At 44.5% G+C, this 20,769-nt stretch overlaps 3 protein-coding genes across 4 annotated transcripts; 1 reads left to right on the top strand and 2 right to left on the bottom strand.

Annotated features, from left to right (window-relative positions):
• On the top strand, window positions 1-5,804 carry LOC112899058 (26S proteasome non-ATPase regulatory subunit 1 homolog A-like). 2 transcript variants are annotated; one of them, XM_025967388.1, is made up of 13 exons: window positions 2-242; window positions 1,340-1,403; window positions 1,490-1,595; window positions 1,688-1,799; window positions 1,881-2,049; window positions 2,174-2,308; window positions 2,390-2,733; window positions 2,825-2,960; window positions 3,045-3,293; window positions 3,374-3,594; window positions 3,668-3,926; window positions 4,119-4,862; window positions 5,146-5,804. In XM_025967388.1, exons 1-13 carry the CDS (start codon window positions 94-96, stop codon window positions 5,479-5,481), a joined length of 3,024 nt encoding a protein of 1,007 aa, XP_025823173.1. In that variant the 5' UTR covers window positions 2-93; the 3' UTR covers window positions 5,482-5,804. The 2 variants fall into 2 exon arrangements, with proteins under 2 accessions (XP_025823172.1, XP_025823173.1); XM_025967387.1 differs by having other exon boundaries at window positions 1-242; window positions 1,688-2,049.
• A 258-nt stretch (window positions 5,805-6,062) lies between these two features.
• Window positions 6,063-11,828, bottom strand: LOC112899059 (nuclear pore complex protein NUP88). The gene is made up of 10 exons (XM_025967389.1): window positions 11,345-11,828; window positions 10,652-10,803; window positions 10,188-10,310; window positions 9,860-10,004; window positions 9,283-9,344; window positions 8,843-9,056; window positions 7,311-8,225; window positions 6,834-7,083; window positions 6,479-6,747; window positions 6,063-6,402 (listed from the first exon to the last, which is right to left on the bottom strand). Exons 1-9 carry the CDS (start codon window positions 11,774-11,776, stop codon window positions 6,479-6,481), a joined length of 2,562 nt encoding a protein of 853 aa, XP_025823174.1. The 5' UTR covers window positions 11,777-11,828; the 3' UTR covers window positions 6,063-6,402.
• A 4,945-nt stretch (window positions 11,829-16,773) lies between these two features.
• On the bottom strand, window positions 16,774-17,642 carry LOC112901080. Its single transcript, XM_025969913.1, has one exon. It carries the CDS (start codon window positions 17,546-17,548, stop codon window positions 17,021-17,023), a length of 528 nt encoding a protein of 175 aa, XP_025825698.1. The 5' UTR covers window positions 17,549-17,642; the 3' UTR covers window positions 16,774-17,020.
• Between the last annotated feature and the right edge of the window lie 3,127 nt (window positions 17,643-20,769).

Raw genomic sequence — 20,769 nt, 5'->3', positions numbered from 1 at the left:
GTCGTCGCCGAGCCGACTCATCCAAGCAGAACTCGCGACGCCCAAACCCTCGCACCTCCTTGACGGCGGCGGCGTACGGACGGCAGCGCGGCCATGGCGGCGGTGGCCACGGTGAGCTCCGCCAGCGGGCTCCTCGCGATGCTGCAGGAGCCGGCGCCGGAGCTGAAGCTGCACGCGCTCGCCAGCCTCAACTCCGTCGTCCACCTCTTCTGGCCCGAGATCTCCACCAGCGTCCCCACCATGTGAGTCCCAGTAGCTACTGCCTCGTCCCCCCGGTTCCCTTCCGCTGCGCGTGCCTAGCTTCCGCCGATGTAGCTGCTGTGTTTGTGCGATTCGTTCGGGCGCCCGCCGCAGCTTAGCTGGACTTCTTAGTGTTTCGATCTGCCTCACTGGTTGATGAGGACTACGGAGGGGACGCTGCCCTAGATTCTGTAGCTGTTGCTCGATTCGTTCAGTTCGATCAGGCGTTTGTGCAAGAGAACCGTAGGGTCATGGGCCTGTTCTGATCTGTTAGATGGGGATTCTAGAGGCCCAATTCCCGTTCATATGCTCGTTAGTGTGATATCCTACCTACATATACTGGTTCTTGTAGCTGAATTGGTACTCCAAAGTAAAAATTCCAACCTTCTGCAGCTTTTACCCCTGCTTGGATTAGTATTGGTTTTGGTGGGGAGATTTAGCTATTTGCCTCAAGAGAAGGGATATCAGTAGGAGTGAACTGAGAAGTGGTGATTGATCATAAAATTTTGGACTTCCATTATGTTTTAAAATATAAGGGAAATATTTTGTGAACTGGGGGTGGGAAGTATCGGCATGGTTTCAACCGATGATGATGCACGTTTATCATTTCCTTTATCAAATCTATTTCATGCAATAAGGACTTTCCCTGTTCTGTTCAGTAAATGCACAATTCGGTTGCAGTATGATAAGCTTATCGTTTCTAGGTGGTTATGTGTCGTGATAGTTGTTGTTTTCTTTTATATTACAAATTTCTTGTTTCTGGAATGCTTGTTCCACATGGAGAGCCCTTGTGTATGTGATCTGACTTTAATTTTTGTTTGTTATTGTATTCGCTGAGTATTTCACTATATGATTATGATTGCTTCATGGAAATTATCTGACCTTTTGATACAGTGTAGCTATAATTTTACTTGGATTTTGATTTATGGAGCTAGAATGCTAGATACTAGGATGGTAACATACAAACAATGAACTCCATCTGGCCCTATATTTTTCGGTGATTAGTTCATGACTGAGGAAGCACAAAGTGTGCCCTTTTCTTGTAGTTCCAATAATTCAAGTCACTAATTAGGTTCCAACTGTTTTCTTTTTCTTGCAGTGAGAGCTTGTATGAAGATGAGGAGTTTGATCAGAGGCAACTTGCAGCACTAGTCGTTTCTAAGGTATTATGTCTCGATATTTTTTATATTTCTATGAAAAGGCCGTTCTTCTTCACTGTCAATGCTGAAGTTTGTTCTATATCATGTAGGTATTTTACTACCTGGGAGAGTTAAATGATTCGCTGTCATATGCACTTGGTGCTGGACCCCTATTTGATGTTTCCGACGATTCTGATTATGCCCATGCTCTTTTAGGTGAGAAGGGTCTTGAGTTGAGCTATTATGATGATACTGTTATCGTAATATCTTTTGGTCATCATGTTGCATTTTTGTTTTTTCTCTTTCAGCCAAAGCATTAGATGAGTATGCCAGTATCAAGACCAGAGCCTCTAAAGCTACAGAGGAGGAAGAGGACATTGATCCTCGATTGGAGGCCATTGTTGAGAGGATGCTTGAAAAGTACAACAATATCCTATTGTTTTGTGATATCTGTCAGTTCATCAGATGGGTTATGAACCTAATGTTAATTCATTATCTCAGGTGTATCCTTGATGGAAAATATCAACAGGCCATGGGTATGGCTGTTGAATGCAGGAGGCTGGATAAGCTGGAGGAAGCAATTGTTCGGTGTGATAATATTCAAGGGGCTCTATCGTATTGCATCAACCTTTCTCATCAATATGTTAATCACCGTGAATATCGCTTTGAGGTAAAAGCATGTCTAACACACACAGAGTTTTGTTGGATGGAAATGCATGGATCTTTTAGAGTTGTCACTATTTCTGACGTATAGTATTTTGACTGACCGATCAAATTCCTCACTCTCTTTGCAGGTTCTCCGTTGTCTTGTTAAAATATACCAAACTTTGCCAAATCCAGATTATCTGAGCATTTGCCAGTGTCTGATGTTTTTGGGTGAGCCAGAAACTGTCGCAAGCATATTGGACAAGCTGCTTTCTGGAAGCAAGGTACATTTTTGCTCTTTGTTCTGCTGCGTTATTTGATGGCATTTGCAGTTGCTTACATGAGATATCATGCTCATTCTCCAGGATGATGCTCTTCTCGCGTATCAAATTGCGTTCGATCTTGTTGAGAATGAAAACCAGGCCTTCCTTTTGAATGTGAGAAATCGTCTGACCTCGCCGACTCCTGTGCCATCTGACCCTGACACTGGGTCAGCTTTACAAGATGATCAAACTGCTAGTGCGGGTACAGGCACAGAAACAGCTGGGGATGTTCAGATGAGAGATGACACAACTGCGCCGAATGGAAATGCTCACACTGTGGATCCAAATGCGATAGCACATGCCGACAGGCTTGCGAAAATTAAAGGAATACTATCAGGGGAGACTTCTATTCAGCTGACATTGCAATTTCTATATAGCCACAATAGGTAAAGTGATTTATTACTTGTTAAATGGTGACAACTGGCCTTGGGAATACAGCTTTTCCACATGATACTGATTTGATGCGGTTGCCAACAGGTCCGATCTTTTAATTCTGAAAACAATTAAGCAGGCTGTGGAAATGAGGAACAGTGTTTGCCACAGTGCAACTATATGTGCCAATGCAATCATGCATGCAGGAACTACTGTAGATACCTTTCTAAGAGAGAACCTGGTACTTCTATTCTTCTACTTGCTGTCTCTGCATCATATGGAGATTTTAGCCATTGCACTATCTCATTTTGGTGTTATATTGCAGGAGTGGTTAAGCAGAGCAACCAATTGGGCGAAATTCAGTGCCACTGCTGGACTAGGTGTCATTCATAGAGGCCACCTTCAACAGGGCCGGGCTTTGATGGCCCCCTACCTACCTCAAAGCGGTGCAGTTGGTGGTGGCAGTCCATATTCAGAAGGTGGTGCCCTCTATGCGTTAGGTCTGATTCATGCCAACCATGGTGAAGGAATCAAACAGTTCCTCCGTGAAAGTCTTCGCAACACCAGTGCTGAGGTAATTATTGTTTCTTCCTGTTCTTTTCTCTTGTTATTCATTTCATGCATACTTGCTAACTCCAAGCCAATGCATTACAGGTCATCCAACATGGTGCATGTTTGGGACTTGGCCTTGCAGCTTTGGGAACTGCTGATGAGGAGATATATGAGGACATAAAGAATGTCCTTTACACAGACAGTGCTGTGGCTGGTGAGGCAGCTGGTATTGGCATGGGCTTGCTCATGGTTGGGACTGCCAGCGAGAAGGCTAGTGAGATGCTTGCTTATGCACATGATACCCAACATGAAAAGATTATAAGGTCAGTGCTGTTCAATAGCTGCACAGTATTTCTAAAGAAGCACCTATTTTGACATCTCTCACACTCTCTCTAGGGGTTTGTCTCTGGGCATTGCATTGACAGTATATGGCAGGGAAGAAGAAGCAGACACCTTGATTGAACAAATGACTAGAGATCAAGATCCCATACTTCGTTATGGTGGTATGTATGCATTGGCTCTAGCCTACAGGGGAACTGCAAACAACAAAGCTATCCACCAGCTGTTGCATTTTGCTGTATCGGATGTCAGTGATGATGTTCGGAGGACTGCAGTTATGGCTCTTGGATTTGTTCTATACAATGAACCCGAGCAGGTTTGTGGAATTAGTTGCTAGGTTTCATTTGGTTACCTTATGATTAACTAGATGTGTTTTGTGTAGTTATATTGACGTGGATGTGTTTTGTGTAGTTATATTGCCGTGGATTATCATACATGAACTTTCACTCATAAGCGTCAATACATCTTTTTTAATCGGTGCTTTACACCTACTGTTGTGATTCTGCAGACTCCAAGGATTGTGTCCCTGCTCTCTGAGTCGTACAACCCACATGTTCGTTATGGTGCAGCCTTAGCTGTTGGGATATCTTGTGCAGGAACCGGATTAAGTGATGCCATCTCCTTGCTGGAGCCTCTTACATCAGATGTCGTTGACTTCGTGCGTCAGGGAGCTCTCATTGCTATGGCTATGGTAATGATCCAGACCAATGAGTCCTTCGATTCTCGTGTTGGAGCATTCAGGCGTCAGCTGGAAAAGATCATTCTTGACAAGCATGAGGACACCATGAGCAAAATGGGTGCCATACTAGCTTCTGGTATTCTTGATGCTGGTGGTAGGAATGTCACAATCAAGCTCCTCTCAAGGAACAAGCATGACAAACTCACTGCTGTGGTTGGTCTCGCTGTTTTCAGTCAGTTCTGGTACTGGTATCCTCTCTTATATTTCATCAGCCTGGCCTTCTCACCAACAGCCTTCATTGGGCTCAACTCTGATCTGAAAGTGCCAAAGTTTGAGTTCTTGTCACATGCTAAACCGTCCCTTTTTGAGTATCCCAAACCGACAACTCAGCAGACTACCACTTCAACCGTGAAGCTGCCAACAGCTATTTTGTCAACTTATGCCAAGGCGAAATCTAGGGCAAAGAAGGACGCAGAAAGCAAAGCTAACCAGGAGAAGGCCACGGAAGAGGCTTCTGGTTCTACTTCAGGCAAGACGGCTAAAAGTCAGGAGAAGGATGCTGATGCGATGCAGGTAATAAATATCTACTTTTTTCCTTCATTATAAAAACATTTTCTTCTATGTGTTGACATCAATGAGTGAGACTAGGCAACAGTAATCAATAATCATGTATTAAAAAATGGTGTTCCCAAATGCTTAGCTGAGGTAAGCTCATAAACAACTAGTCAGTATAATTTGTTACTGGACATTTAGTAAACCTACTTGGTCGTGATGAATTTGCTGTTTTACATAAGCTGGCTTAGAGCTGTATAGTTAAGGATACCATCGACTTAACTGTATTTCTTGTTGGTCCAAGGTTGATAACACCGCAGAGAAGAAGGCCCCTGAACCTGAGGCAACCTTCCAGCACCTGACAAACCCGGCTCGTGTGATTCCTGCCCAGGAGAAGTTCATCAGGTTCATCGAAGGTAGCCGATACGTCCCGGTGAAGCCTGCTCCCTCTGGATTCATCCTCCTCAGGGACCTGCAACCCACGGAGGCTGAGGACCTCGCACTGACTGATGCCCCCTCAACAGTCACAGCAACCACAGGCAACACGGCAGCTGCTGCAGGCCAGCAGGGATCAGGATCATCCGCCATGGCTGTCGATGAGGAGCCGCAGCCACCTCAACCCTTCGAGTACACCTCGTAAGCGTAGATGCCTGGGTTTGTAGAGAGGGGTTGTGTTGGTGGCCTGAACTTACAAATCCCTTTGTTGCTGCTATACCTTTGCTTATTCCTTTTCCCCCCCTTTTTGAGTATGTAGTGTGCGGAAATTTGTTGTTGGTTGGAAGACCTTAGTAAAATCATGAGTAGAGAATTTACTTGAATTGGCGTTATAGGATCGATGTTTGGGGCCTGGGTGCCCCACCCTCCCTCCTGCTTTCTCCTTCCTGTGATGTAATATGTGCCTGGAACACGTTTTTACCACGGTTTAATTCTCTGTTGCAATGCTGATATTGCACAATTTCCGAATGCTGGGAAGCTAAGAGCATGCGATGTTATTTTTCTACATGGATTGACCCAAGTATACTCTTGCAAAGTTTTTTTTGGCATTTGCCTGAAAATTATACTTTTCAAGGTATGAGGAAGGGGAAATGCGAACGTGACAGACTGATGTGAAATTCTGATGGTGTTTCGACGAACTGAGGAACCCGAAACTCTGCCCGACGCACTGGCAGAGGCAAACCCGTCCTCAATCACCGATCATCTAAACCTGTACGGTTGTACCACTGGACGACCCACAAAACGCATTGGATTAGCAGTTTGTAATTCCGTAACGTTGTACGAGAAATACACTGTGATCACAATTCGCGGATATGCAAGAACTAGAACTACAGGGGACTAGTTAAGTATAGTTATCAACACAAGCTTCTGGTAGTTACATCACCCTGATACCCCACTTGCAGTGCTAGCTGATTAACACTTCGCATCATGTCGTGTGCAACCTTCCCTTGAAAAGTTTAACCAATTGTTGCTGCTGCATTCAGGCGAGTTCACAGGTCCACCAGACCTTGAACACATAGAAGTGTGATAGCAAGCCGTCTCTATGAAATTCACGTATTGCCAAGACCTGCCAACCAAAAGATCGTTAGTTTTGTGCACACAACTGCACTTTTGCCTTTGGACAACAACAGTCAACATATCACCTATTGCTCCTTGTTCTTGAGTTCATTATCGATTATCCGAAGCTTCAGATTGTTCTCTTCATTAAGGAGCGAGAGCTTCTCGAGTGAAGATTTCAGCAGTGACATCTGGGATTCTGAAATATGGCTTCGTCCCGTCTTTGGTGCCTGCCACGGTACCACTCGTGTGCCAGCTACACCTCCCGCGGATTGCTGAGCAAACCGCTTCATCCTCGCGCTAAGGGCGGCAATAGATGAACGTAAAGCATCAAGCTCCACATTAGCAAACCTATCTGCATAAGGTTTTAGCAGATACAAATTCTGTTAGCACATGAAATTGCAGGAAAAGAATGCGAAGTCAGCTAACACATGTACAGACCAAGCTGTGCCTTGAACTCCTGCTCTGCCTGAGATAATGGTTTCTTATTTGCAGCAGGAAGCATCTTGAAGCTATCTATCCGCTTCTCCAACAATTCGTACACCTTGAAAGCCCGATCTATCCTCTTGTTAATTTCTTGGTCTTTGGTTTCTATGGATAGAAGTGATTTCTTCACTGCTTGTAAGCGTTTCTGTTTGTCTTCAAGTTCTGTCTTCACATAGTCTGCATGCTCCTTGAGCTCAATGAAAACCTAATTATCATTAAACTCTTGATCAGCATATTTCCTCTCATCCCTTCATTATTATTATCTAATCAGTAATGATGTGATGGATTTAACAATTTCAGGTATCTGCAGAACTGAGTGATTTCGGTTGTCCACCACACATAGGCCAACAATAGCAAATAGCATGTTTTATTGTCTGAAAAAATATGCAAATATCATAATGGCTGCCTACTATCATGGTAAAAATTCCATACCTTGTGTCCGTACTCCACATAGTACTCATGGAAGACCTTAATATAGTGATGAAGTGTGGATTTTCCTTCAATAGAGTCAGGGGTCAATGACTTCAGGCTTGATGAAGATGGAAGTATGGGTGGGTCTGGACCAGCAATAAGCTCTTTGCTGATCATTCCAGTTGCAGGAGGCTCCACATCCTTAATACTCTTGCTATCTATGTCAAGCTGAAGAGGTGTTGGTTCCTTCCAACCCTTCATCTCCACCACAAAGCACTCACCCAGGCATGTGATGCCAACTAACTGTACATGACCATATGCATCAGCTATGGTAACAAATCCAGAAAGGAAAGGAGAACTTGTGTCACTATTGCCTGTCGTGAGGATAGGATGCACGGAGGGTGGCGTTGAAGCCATTTCAGGGTATGAAAATGGTAGGAAGTGCAGTGTGACCATGTCAAGCCCCCCACCATGAGCACAATAAAATCTCTCTGGAACAAGGGGATCCGGAAACAAGGACAAAGAGCTATCACTGGGAGCTTTTGGTAGTGCCAAATCCACAATTGCGAGCCTTAGCAAAGGAGGAGAATGCCCCATCCAAACAGCTTCTATGTTGCTCTTCACATTGGATCCCGTACTGGATGGTCGATGCGATCTCAAGGCCAACGGATCTTGTGAATTGGAGTCACATATCATGGCAACACTCTTTATATGTCCATGTGAATCAACATTAAGGCGAGTAGGAATCCCAATGTTCCACTGCGGTTGAATTTCATCAGCAAGAGCATCAACCTGGAGCTGTCCACTACCCCATGCTGTCACAAGAACTGAATCTTTGCCAGCAGAACTGTACATAAAACCTACAGCTTTGCCTTCACAACTGCTGCTCTTACCTTCAGATTCGTTGTTTTCCTCACAAACTCTACAAAGAGGCCCCTGCATGAGTGATCAACCGGATCAATGTAGGTCATTCATGAGCGTCATATTGAAAAGCATAGAACAATAGTGGCATAGACAATAGCAATTTGAATTTGGAATGCCAAATAAATGAACAACACTCCAAGCTCACTTCTTGATTCAGTAAATATTTGGTGACTTTCCTTTCAAAAAATTGAAATAAATAAATGGCAATCACAGATAAGTTATTTAGTATGTAACTGCACTTGTTCCTTGAAACATAAGGCTTATAATAGATTAACTTGTAGAAGCTGCTTACATATTGAAAGTAAGGTACATTTCATTTCCTTTTCTTCAGACATAAATAAACACTGTAAACAGACCCCAAAAGTTTGGATTTTTATATACTGGAAAACACGCTGTTCTTTTCTTTTTTTGGCACGCAACTGAGTCTTATATCTCATTTTTGAACATAGCCATCCGCTTCTTTCCTTAAAAAGGTATTCGCTTGATATTACAGTGACCAAATAGATGCAATAGTATAGGACAAGTTACAAATCTAGCATCCCACGCCCCAGCATTTCATAAAAAGTAACTAAAACTAAAGGTAAGAAAATATCAGACAAATATATCACAAAGTTGAGGTAGAAGCAGACCTGTAAAGTTAGAGAATCATCTACAGGCGCATACGGATGAGCTTTTGACATCAGCAAGCTGGTATCTGTTGATTGATGTAACAAGTCAGGAAATGTTGCCTCCAACCAAGCTATGGCCAAATGTGAGTTAGTGACAACATTTGGATTTGAAGATTTCAATCCAAATGCATTAACATCTTCATATATTTCTTGAATATGTTTCTTGCTATAGTCACTGCATCATAGAAAAGCAAATCTCAAAAGTAAAGATCAACTCACAGATAGAGAAAGTGCATGTGGATTTATACTGTGGCACTAAATTTCAACATAATTGCCTACCAGATGCACCATATTTTCATTTTGCAAAATACAAATAATATAAAAATTTGTAGCTCAACAATGTCAGGCATTATAGAAAAATCAAAATAGTTCAACAATTAGATACAAAGAAGCCATATTACCTTCCAAATGGAACAACAGGACATAGCACAAAAATTGAACCATCACTGAATAAGATGAAAACCTGCATAAAGATGGGCTTTAATTTGCATGTGAAATCAAGCAGAAGAATAAGCCATCAAACACTTTTAAATGGTAACTATAAAGTGTGGGCAATGTCCAAATGTTAACTTCAAAACAAATTCGATAAACACTAACCATGCCATGTATTTCTGTAACTTTGTTATGACTTGGTGCAGGAGTAGATTCCCACAGCAAAAATACTATATGTACAGTGTGGACACACAAACAAACAAACAAACAAAAAATAGCATGTCATTCCCATGATCATTGTACAGAAATGTCACTAGCGCAAATCATGTACATTATATAAGTAAATTGCCCAAGGATGATTTGAACAAGACCACATTATCTCCTTTAAGTGGAAAATGACTATGTTATACTTTGTTGCTAGTTGCCATAATAATCCAGATGAATAAGAAACCAATTCTGATTTTTTTCCCCTCCTTGGTACCTAATATAGACAATATCAACAATTCAGTTTTTCCTTATCTTGATAAGCTTATTTATGTGACATACCGAAAATCTGTCCCATAGATGATCACTCCCATAAGAGAATGCTACTGGACAAATTGCCAAAGCATTCTGACATTTTCCAGGTAGTATTGGCTGCAGATAAAATTCCTGCTCTGGCTGCTCTAAATCGGATGATAGATCAAATAACCTGCATAATGATTTATTGATTTTCTATCAAAGAATTATACAGAAAAATATAGGAAAACTGGCATGAGACATGCTTCTCATCTTTTTCAGTCCCACGGACTAATAAACTGAAGACAAAGAAGCCTAGCTTCCACAGTAATATGATGGCATTTGTCCACATAGAACCAAAGTTCATTTAGCATACCTGAAAACAGCATCTGATGTCAAAACTGCAAAATGGTTGTTACTAAAAGGATGCCAAGATGCCTGCAGAACTTTTATGCCATCATTGTTACTGGGTAGGATCTGGGAAGCAATTAGTGCAATCCTGTTGTGAATTTCGTATAAGTCAAATGTAGGGAAAGAAAATATTGTAGTGCAATAAAGACACCAAAAACAAGCTAAGATATAGTGAAACAGCTCATTATTCTATAGGGTACAAGAATGCAAACTTTTGGGGCGCCTTCTCCAATAATTAATAATCTAGCTATAACAGTATCAAGTAGAAAAATGATCTTCAGGTGCACGACTAATGGAACGTCGGGAAAATGTTTTCCCATTGATTTTGTTGCAATTTTAGTTTTGCAACTTAAATAATGGGTCAGGAAATGAAGGAAAAAGTGAATGTCATCAATACATGATAAAATCCATAATGGAGCAGATATATACCTGCATATGATTGTATCACCATCTTCAGACACCCTCTCATGTACATACAGGACACTTAGATTATGTGATCCAACAAGTAGCAGTGATGAACCATCAGTGTTGAGTGACACATGAGTGACCACATAACCAAGATCAGTCTCTGGCATCAACATCTGTACAGCAAAAGTAATAAATCAGAATGAGGTACCATGGAATATGATACCCATAAGAATCACCAGAATATAGAAATGTGCACCTAAGTTGGTGCTCAACTTCAGTCTCATGTATAGAAGCTTCAATCTTGTATACTAGGGCTTGCATACTAACCTGTTTCCATAACAGGCTCAACAGAATGGAAAGAGGGATAAAGGCCCTTCAAACTAGAGATTGGAAGGAATTCCTGCCTCTTCTAGTCTTTGCCATCACAGAAGGTTGTACGGCAAAAAGTACTACCTAACACTCGCAGCACTAACAATCCCAATGTGCAGACTGTTGCACAGCTTAGCAACAGAAGCTTCACTGGCAAATTTAGTACTAAGGTGCTCTAAAAGTTATTATTAAGGTGGCAGTGAATTGCATACTGAGGTCGTCTCTAGAGCGATTTCTCAAACATACGTCCCTATCAGATCGAACTTGCAGATAGAACAGAAGCGATCCCTAGCATTTTCACATGGCCTTAGAAGAAAAGCGCGAGCACAAAGGGAAACGCCTCACCTCGGAAGGCACGGCGGCTTCCACGGCGACCTCCTCCCCTTCATTCTCCGCCTCCGGGTCCCTAATCCGCACGCCTATCCGGTGGGCGCCGCACGCCGAAGGGTCCCACGCGTACAGCCGCGACGCTGTGGCGTCCCACGCGGCGGCGCCACCGCCGCCCTCGCCGTCGCGTCTGAAGAAGTCGGGGTGCGAGGACAGTGGCACCCACTGCGACGGCGCGTAGGCCCGCTTCGGCGTGGGGCGCAGCTTCGGCCTCGAGGAGGTGGCGGCGGAGGTCGAGGCGGATGAGGAGGGGGTGAGCGCGAGGGACGGGGACGGCGAGTGGCGGCCGCGGCGGCGGGAGAGCGGGGTCTCCGGTGCCGGCGAGTGGCGGATGGGCGGCGGGGACCCCGGGGGCGAGGACGGCGGCGGCGGCGCGGTGATGCGAGTCATCGACGGCGACGAGGGCGAGTGCAGTGGAACGGTCGGAAGCAAAATGGTGTTGGGCTTGATTCCGAGGTTTCGATTGCCGACCCCAAAGGAACAACAAGGCCACACAGCACAACACAGACCCAACTTCTGTAATGGGCCCATCTAGTAAACGCCTTATCGAGCCAATGTAGGCCCATTGAGAAACTCGGCCCAAATGGAGAATAGCGCGACACGCCGAGCATAGCTCCATAGGGAACACGACGGCAACGAACGAAATGGAAACGGAAGCAGCAGCGACTGTCAGCGCCACTTCTGGCTCTCCTTGACCATTTGCGCCTCCGTCACTCACCTTCATGACATCGCGATGATGCGATGATGGGCACCTTCATTTGCTCAAAACAGATGCTGTGGAAAGGTTCATATGCTTCGATGCTCGCTTTTGCAGTTTGCAGCTTGAATGCATCCGATTCCTGGCAGTAGGGCCGACCAGCTGTACTGAACATTTCTGAATTGCTTCTCTTGCCTGTTTATTCCCGTACACTTTGTAATTGCTCAAAGGATCCTTATGGCAGCTAGCACCGAAGACAGCAAAACATGGAGCCTAAACCTTTTAGTACTTCCATCACGTGGATAGCATGGACGCGATGTCTGAATCCATGCGTGTTCATGAATTGATGCAGCTGCGAACGAGGTGCTGATCTGTCAGTGATTCATCTGTCCCCGTTGCTCCGTCGGTATCAAACGGTGATTCTGATAGCGTGTCATGCTAAGTCATCTTGTCCGCGCTGAAGAAACCTGAAACCTCACTCCTCGGGAAACTGCTGAAACTACACAGTTTCGTCTGTTGCATTGCTGCGGTTAGGCTACAAGGATTTAGACATCCTTACGACAACAAGATGCAGGAAATATGAGATGAGATCCTGTGGCATGCATGATATCAGTATTAGGTGATGTATGCTGGTAGCTCTATTTAGTCTAGGAAGACATTGTACCTTAAAAAACAACAGAGTCATCGAGGGTACCGCCGTCATAAATCATAATCAATGTTTCTCTTCCATTTTCAGAGATATAGTAGTCATGCTGAACATGTCCTGAAAGAAACCTTGATCTCTTCTCACATGATAAGTATCAGAATTAAGCCTTTTTATTCTTCCTTGCACACATGAAACTTGGGACAAAATGTCCAAGGATTTAGGATATGTTCTTCCATATCTTCTTTCTTTGGTAGAACCACGTGCCTCTTCTCTTCACTTCTAACATCAGTTCTCTTGTGCAGGAGGCAACTCAGACACAACTTCGGGGGAAAAAAACACCAGCAAAAATCTTCTCCATATCTCAACACATGCAAATCAACAGCAAAAACAACGACAACTTGCATAAGGTTCTCATGCTTCTGTGTCATTGACAGTTGCGAACAACTTCACATGAACGAGATCTCCTTGGCCATCCAGCCGCAGGGCAGAACAAGTAATGCGAGCTGTTTGTTGCCTTCAAATCGAGGTGCCCTGTCACATGCCCTTGCATGGCAAGCTCATTTCGTTCACGCTTCGATGTTTGCGAGAAATGAAACCGATCCAACTTATTGATTCAGCCGCATAACTGTCAGTAGGCCAGGAGCAGTGAGCAGGGTGGTTGTTTGTTGCTGCTAACTTGCTGTGCCCCATCTTGCATGCAACAACGAGAAAGTTCTTTTCAGAAAGATGAAGGAAGGTAATCATTTGCCTGTCAATTAACGATAGTGATCCGCCGTTCTTTACTTTCAATTAATTATTAACTGCTTCAGAAAACAACCAAATATGCAGCCTAACTGTAAGCTTTGATTTCTTCAGTATTCAAACTTGCACTGATATTCCAAAAAAAAGGAATCTTATACTGTGAAGTAAATACGAAAAGTTGAATAAAATTTCCTTTGTGTTCCATTCAGTAATATTTCTTTAGTTCCATGATAAGCCATTCAGCAAATTGTTGCTTTCATTACTTCCCTGCAGCTCCAACTCTGTTGGAAAATTCTGCGCCTTACATGTGAAAGGAAAAGGAGGTCTATTTCACATGTCACTGATGTCTCAGAATTCAGCCTTATTTTCAATGTCAATTCTTTTCTCTGCGGAAGGAATTAAAAAAAAGTTTTCAATCATCTGCAATACGTATTCTACTTAGCAAAGCTTGTATTCTGCTCTTAGGCTCATCAAGGTTTCATATCCCTATTTTCAAGAATGCCACATCAGCTTGGAGAATGAATGAAACACTATGCCTCGATGGAGAGTTTTATTTCACTGTTTCTAAAGCTAACCAGTGTAATTAAATGCTAGTTGATCTAGTATGGTACGGGATCCCCCATGAAACAACGACGGTCATAGTGGTCGTTTCACGCCATTTCCAACGTCTTGGAAACAAATTAGCAGAGTGTCGTAGGGACGAAACTGGTTCCTTCTCTTCCCTCATTAAATGAGTGCCACATCATCAAAAATGTTGATGTGTCGTAGTAATTAATGCTATGAAACTCGCCATAAAACCCCCACTGTGATTAGCCTTATTTCCTTTTCAGCATACTCAACGACAGCAAGAGGAGATCAATCAGTATCCTACTGTCTATGATTGCCTAGGCCGGTTCTCCTCATCCGCAGTCGCGTGAATCCCACAATGCGGCGACCCGGCTGCCGAGAAACAAGCGGCGGCAGCAGGCAACCACTGGTAGTTTGCGACGCAATGTGCTGCGCGCGCCTTGGTAACCGCGATTCAATGGATCCGTGGGATCCAACGCAGACGCAGTGCAAGTACTGGAGCCGCATCAGAAGGACCGTCCTTGCAGGTACTCGGGCAATGGCTTGCTGGAGGCGACCCATCGATGGCCATAAAACTAATCCGCCCCCAACCTACGGGGACGATCTCCATGACTTGCCTGGCACTTCGCAACGTGCAGGGCACATGCCCACTCGCCGGCCGCCCGGCTCACATGGCCGGCTCTTGCGGTTCGAGAGGCTCGCTGGCTCCTGGGGATTGGCATGAAATCCAAGAAAGAGAGTTCAGATGTGCAACGGTTGAAAATGGCGGCAGTTCATTTTTCAGAACCGGATAAGAGAGAATTTGCATTGCAGTTGTCAACAGTCTGAATGTTCAGAACAGTCAATCTCAGCTTCCAGTCTTGACAATTGACCAGCTCAAGCCATTCCTTCCAGAAGGTGAAACCCTCCTGATCACTGAGATGCGTGTGTGAAGTAGTCGAGGCCAATTTCTTGACAAATGGCGCATCTGTTCACAATGTCGTATCCTTGCCATTGGATAATTGAGTTGGGCTGAAGCTTCTGAAGCTTTCAAAATAAAGAAGCATGCATAATTGGGCTGGACTCCAGGGGATCGGCATCTCGCTTCTCGGGCGTGACAACCTTGTGCTCCTAACCAGAATTTCAACGTAGGCGCAGTAGACCTCCCGCGAGGTGCCGCATGCGTTTGCATTGGGAGGCGAAGCTGCGGCGCCTTATCGAGATGAATTGTTGGACCAGCCGATGGACCTTTTTGAGAGAAGGAATGGTCGGCGAGCAATCAGGTGTCTGACGCCACTTTTCTTGGAGTAATATGGAGATCTCTTCCTGCTTGAAGGACTAATTTTCTCGCAACATTTATTGGAAATGCACTGGTAAGATGACAGATGAAATCATTAGGCTGTTCCTTTTAATTGAGAAAAAGGCACTTCACTTTTCCTTTGCGTTCAAGCCAACGAAAAAGGTGGGAAACAGCGGACAAAACATTGACCTAAAAAAAAGGAAAATTAGTACAGAGAGATCATTAGAGAAACAGTATTGCTTAAGAGGAGAAAATGAAAGATGAAACTGAAACGAAATGGTAAGTTCAGAGAAACATGAAGCTCTGAGAGCTGAAGTCTGAAGATATTGTCCCAACCTTTTTCCTTCAAGATAGAATGAAAATCTGAAAAACCAAACCATGAAATATACAGAACCTGATGCAGCAAACGAGAGCCAAATCTGAATTTCATCAGGAAAATATAGACTCGATGCCTCGATGGACTTTATAGAGAGGAGATGAAAGGACTCAAGTGTTGATTCCCTGCTTGTTCGTAAGTTGCCAAGCTTCAAGTAGAGGACTGGTGAGAGCAGAAGCCGTTGAAACTCCTATCCCAACCCTGTTTAAAGCATGTCACCTTCTTACAACTATGCTGAGAGAATCTCCCTCGTGGTTCCATATTTTGTTTCAAGGAAACTTAGGTGTTGATTGGAAAAAATCAACTAAATGTGCTGGTACATTGCTCTAGGACCAGTAACCTTTTACAGAAATTTGAAGGTTGTGTTGACCTTGTAGTTCTTCCACCAAACGACTGGCTGCTAATTTCCAGGGTATCAGTATCAGAGCTTGTTGCTCGTTCCTTCGTTCAGGCAAGTCTTCATCAATCTTTACCACATGTTTCAAAAAAAGAAAAAAGAAGCCTTACCACATAATTTGCCCTAATGAGTAGTAGTCCATCTCAAAATATAAAGGCATATTTTGTTTCTTTAAGGAGTTTTGGCAAGATTTGACCAATGATTATTCTATCAGAACATATATTTTGTGACCCAAAATGTATGCTATCAAATTTGTATTCAAAAGAACATAATCATGATCATGATTCCGAATTATATCAATGATGTATTAATAGAGCAATTGTAGGTCAAAGTCCTGTCCTATCGAAACAAAATTCACCTTATATTTCGAGACAGGGAGAGTATCAGTTAAAAGGCTCTCGGCTGAATAAAAAAACAAGTGATTTCTTTAATAAAAACTGATATTCCAGCGTCTGATCAATCTACACACAAATTAATTCCAAAGTTGCAACTGTTTCATTAGAATAATACACAAATGTACTGATGAAGTACAATATAGTATGCCCAACTAGTCAAGATTCTTTATAAACATCCGTGATGCACTTCAAGTTAGAAGATCAATTACTGCAAATCAAGGATGACAAAAGGATGAACAGAAAAAAAAACTTTCTGTTAGGGATAGTTCCTACCCATTGTCTTTCAACAGAACACAGAAAAATCCTTCATTTCCAATCAATCTTTCCATAGTTCAGTTCAGTTGCATCCATGGTGGCTGCATTACCCAGTCCAGATCAGCTCAGCTCAACAGCGATAAAATCAGGCAGTAATTCTACTCCGTGGGGGGAGATACTATCGATTCATCCCTCACCACACCACGCTTACAAAACACAAGAAAAATGTAAAAGAAAAAACAGAACATTTTCTTTTGTTTTGTTTTGTTATTGAGCTCCACCTATCTGCAGAGCGGGTTATTGGGAGTGCCGCGTGCGACCTCGTCGGCGGCGTACTCGACGCTGCAGTAGCAGAAGGCGGCGTCCTTGTTCTTCTCGACGGCCTTGAGGATGGTCTCGAAGACGGGGACCTCGCAGGGGATGCGGAGCACGCCCTCCTGCTGGAACCCGAACTCCTCCTCGGCCTCCCGCAGCAGCGCCGCGAAGGCGCGGTGCTTGAGGTACTCCATCGGGATGACGAACCGCTGCATCGCGGGGCCCACGCACACAGCCAGGTGGCCCTTGGGCGGCGGCGGCGGGGAGCCCGAGGGCGGGCTTTCCGTGAAGGACAGCGTCCGCTTGAGGAACTTCTTGGCCTTGCTCTCGCCGGCATTGCCGCCGCCGCCGCCGTTGCCATCGGCGCCGGCGCCGGCGGTGGGCGAGCCGGGATGCTTAGGGGCGACCGAGAGCTTGCGCCACTTCTTGAGCATCTGCTGCATGCGCACGATCTCGGTGATCTTGTTCGACTTCTTGGCGCCGGACTGCTCCATTTCCGCTTCTTCTCTTGGCTACGAACTTGGGGGGACGGAAATTATGGTGGCCTTGGTGCGTTTTCAACGGGTTCCGTTGGGATGCTGTGGTGGACTGGTGGGATGGGAGCTCTGCGGCGCCGATGGAGAGGGGGATTTAAAGGCAGGAGTGGGGTGTGGGTCCCGGCTTCTCCGGTGGGTCCCACTTTGTATTTTTCTTTGTGGTTTTCTCTCTCTCTCTATCTCTCTATTCCAATTAACTACCTGGTATAATGAAGTCGGGGTTTCTGCAGGAAAGAGAATGCCAGTTAGGGGAATCTGAATAGGCTTGGCTATGCCATCTAGGGCAAAATGCGGCGTTCTGCGTCAGTCTGGCAATGTGCAAACTTATCTGAAATTTTGTTTCTTTTCTGTCGAGGAGCTCAAGCACCGAAGGCGGTTCAGATCCAGGGAAAACGGATCGAAAACCGCTGCAAATCTACCGTCACCTGCGCTCACCCAATATTCAGTCAAACGAAGTGCCGCCGATCTGCAGAGCTTACCCTATGACCTATTCAGTCAGCTGCTAGCACATACATATATAAGAGAGATGTTTTTCAACAATTAGAGCATCTCTAACGGATTACTTATCCTTAATCAAAAGATTAATATTTTAGTAATTGGAGTTACTCCAGCAAATTACCATTCTGATCCCTATTACCTAAAAGTATTTTTTGGTAATCACCAAAACACATCTCTCTCACCTAAATGGCAAAGAATTTTTCCGTCTACCCTAATCTTGATGATTGGATTTTGGTAATATGTTGTAGCAACCATTATAAAAAATACAAAATTTATTATTGGTAATGGAGAGAGTGTGTATTTTGGGTATGAGGTATGATTAATGTGTTGGAGATGCTCATATAAGAGAGATAGTATAAAAGATATATCTTTCAACAATTAGAATCAGACACCAGCTCATACATCTAAAAAGATCCACATATCAATCTTACTAATTTAGATACGTGCGCATGAGATTATCTTTTAAACAAGAGATACCTCTTCTTTCTCTCTTACACGTGGGTAAAACTCTAATGTGGCACCTTTACGAGCTAGCTGATTTATCTCCTTTGAAGGAGACCTTACCTTACCAACAAAGCCTTGCTTCCAAAACCACCAGTTGACCAAGTTTTCTAGCCTCTACTGCAGATCCACAGCAGCTCGCGGGCGTCAGAGCCTCAGCGCTTTGGGCGGCCAGGAATCCAGCGAGACCTGCATGCGTGCCGGTGGGCACGCTCTCCTTCTTCCTCCTCTGGATTCGCTGCTGGATGCACGCACTGAGAGAGAGAGAGAGGGATCAGAGTTCAGAACATGGCAGGTAATCGAAGGCGCTAGCAACATGTGATGATCACACTGAATAATGAACCAGCCAGGCATTATACTAGCACTAATTTCCTCAGCTCAGCCAGCCAGCTGCCTGTGATTGACTCTAATCATTTTGGCGGTTGGCAATGGCAGCATTGACTTGGATAGAGTATTCTGGCCTGCATTCCCCCCCCCCCCCCCCCCCCCGCCCCCTCAGATTTCGGGATCTACGGCGTCGTCCATCTCTTCTCCTGCACCGGCGCTACCGATCGATCGTGTCGTCCTGTACGAACGTACCACATGATGGCTGCGTGTTTTTTAGTCTGAATGCTTAACCAAAGTCTGAACACCGCTACTGCGGTGGTTAAACGCGGGGGCAAGTGTCTCATGGCGAGGCCGGGGGTTCGTTGCATCGTCGTCGTCTCCCTGCCGGAGTTGTTGGTGGCTGATTTTATTCGCAAGGGTGAGTTAGGCTGATGATCATTATTTGGTTGGTAAGATTGATGGATTATTATTACTCGGGATCACGACGGGGAAACCGAACCGGCAGGAGACCAATCATTTTGGTCAGTGTAGCGGCGGATTCCCTTTCACCTTTCTTGCGTCGCTACTGCCTACTAGGTGGTAGTAGTGTCTGCTCTGAGAATTTGGCCCGTTCCTCGTTTTCCAAAGCCTACTAGCTACAACTTGTTTCATGAACCCCGTGACGCAGATGAAAGCATCTGTGTGTTGTGCTCTTGATCTGGAGATGTAACATGATCGACACTTGGTTGATGACAACTTGACATGTGGCTCCCTGGCGTGCCTCCCCCCCCCCCCCAACCAAAAAAAAAACACTTGACACTTGTGGCAGCTCCTGTTAATACGTATGTATTCCCCTAGGCACTCTGTCATGTGGAGTCCTCACAGCGAGTCAGCGGCCAGATGGTTGTGACTTGTGACAAACCGATGTGCAACGACATTTTTTGGGGTTTTTTTTACGGTTCCTTTTTCGTTGTAAATTAGTCGCAAATTGCGGTGATGCACGTGACACACTTGAAGCTCCAGTAAGATCGGCACTAATAGGAGCATCTCTCATCACTAAACCAACTAAGCAAACGCAATTATTTTCACTCGTTAAGTAGTACACATGTGGAAGTACCTCCACTTCATAATGTTGCTATAATATTGTTCAGAAGCGATCGTAGCCTCTAGAAATTAAAGTTGCAGTTTGATTTGCACAGGCCAAGTGTGTTTTTAAGTACAGGCCAGGAGGTGAAACGTTGAAACCCCCACAACAACGCCTGTTTTGTCTCTCTCTTTTTTTTTGAAAAAAAAGGGATAACAGCAAGCCCCGGTGATACGTGGCGAGACTCAAATCGTGTGATCATATCACAAGACACGGATGTCATACATCCAGATGCCCTAGGGAAGGAGAGACACTAGCATTCGAGCATTGGCATGCATGTATATGGTTGTGATTGGTAGGCTGCGTAAGGGTGTACCCGGCCCAGACTCGTATCCGGCTGTGCAGGCTATACACAGTACCCCCACCGGTCAAGTTTTGGTCCTAGTCTAGCTACAATAGTGCAGCCCAGGGAGCAATGTAGCCATCCAAACAAAATTTTATACGGATCAAGTTAAAATAAGCAACCAACTAAACAAACCTACAAAATACTACAGCCTGGTTTGGGCTGGTCTGCATAACTCCTAGGCAGATCGAAATAGACCAAGTAACCAACACACCCTGTGAGACTGTAACCATGGAAGCCCTTTACTCTATTTTCCTATAATATATAAACCAAATAAACAGCTAGCAGTCACTAGTACCCAATGGGAGTTTGAATAGAATTTCTACCCCTAGCTCGGCAACATGCAGGTCGATCATGTGGATTCCTCCTTGGCATCACGACGATCTC

The sequence above is a fragment of the Panicum hallii genome, chromosome 7 (assembly GCF_002211085.1).
Source record: "Panicum hallii strain FIL2 chromosome 7, PHallii_v3.1, whole genome shotgun sequence".
Lineage (NCBI taxonomy): Eukaryota > Viridiplantae > Streptophyta > Magnoliopsida > Poales > Poaceae > Panicum > Panicum hallii.
This window is presented reverse-complemented; position numbering and strand designations above follow the sequence as displayed.

Coding starts and splice junctions, on each gene's coding strand:
- LOC112899058 (XM_025967387.1), top strand. CDS start 94: ATGGCGGCGGTGGCCACGGTGAGCTCCGCCAGCGGGCTCCTCGCGATG. Junction 243..1,339: donor TCCACCAGCGTCCCCACCAT/GTGAGTCCCAGT, acceptor TTTTTCTTGCAG/TGAGAGCTTGTATGAAGATG. Junction 3,927..4,118: donor TATACAATGAACCCGAGCAG/GTTTGTGGAATT, acceptor GTGATTCTGCAG/ACTCCAAGGATTGTGTCCCT.
- LOC112899059 (XM_025967389.1), bottom strand. CDS start 11,776: ATGACTCGCATCACCGCGCCGCCGCCGCCGTCCTCGCCCCCGGGGTCC. Junction 10,804..11,344: donor AAGCCGCCGTGCCTTCCGAG/GTGAGGCGTTTC, acceptor TTTGCTGTACAG/ATGTTGATGCCAGAGACTGA. Junction 8,226..8,842: donor ATGATTCTCTAACTTTACAG/GTCTGCTTCTAC, acceptor TCACTCATGCAG/GGGCCTCTTTGTAGAGTTTG.
- LOC112901080 (XM_025969913.1), bottom strand. CDS start 17,548: ATGGAGCAGTCCGGCGCCAAGAAGTCGAACAAGATCACCGAGATCGTG.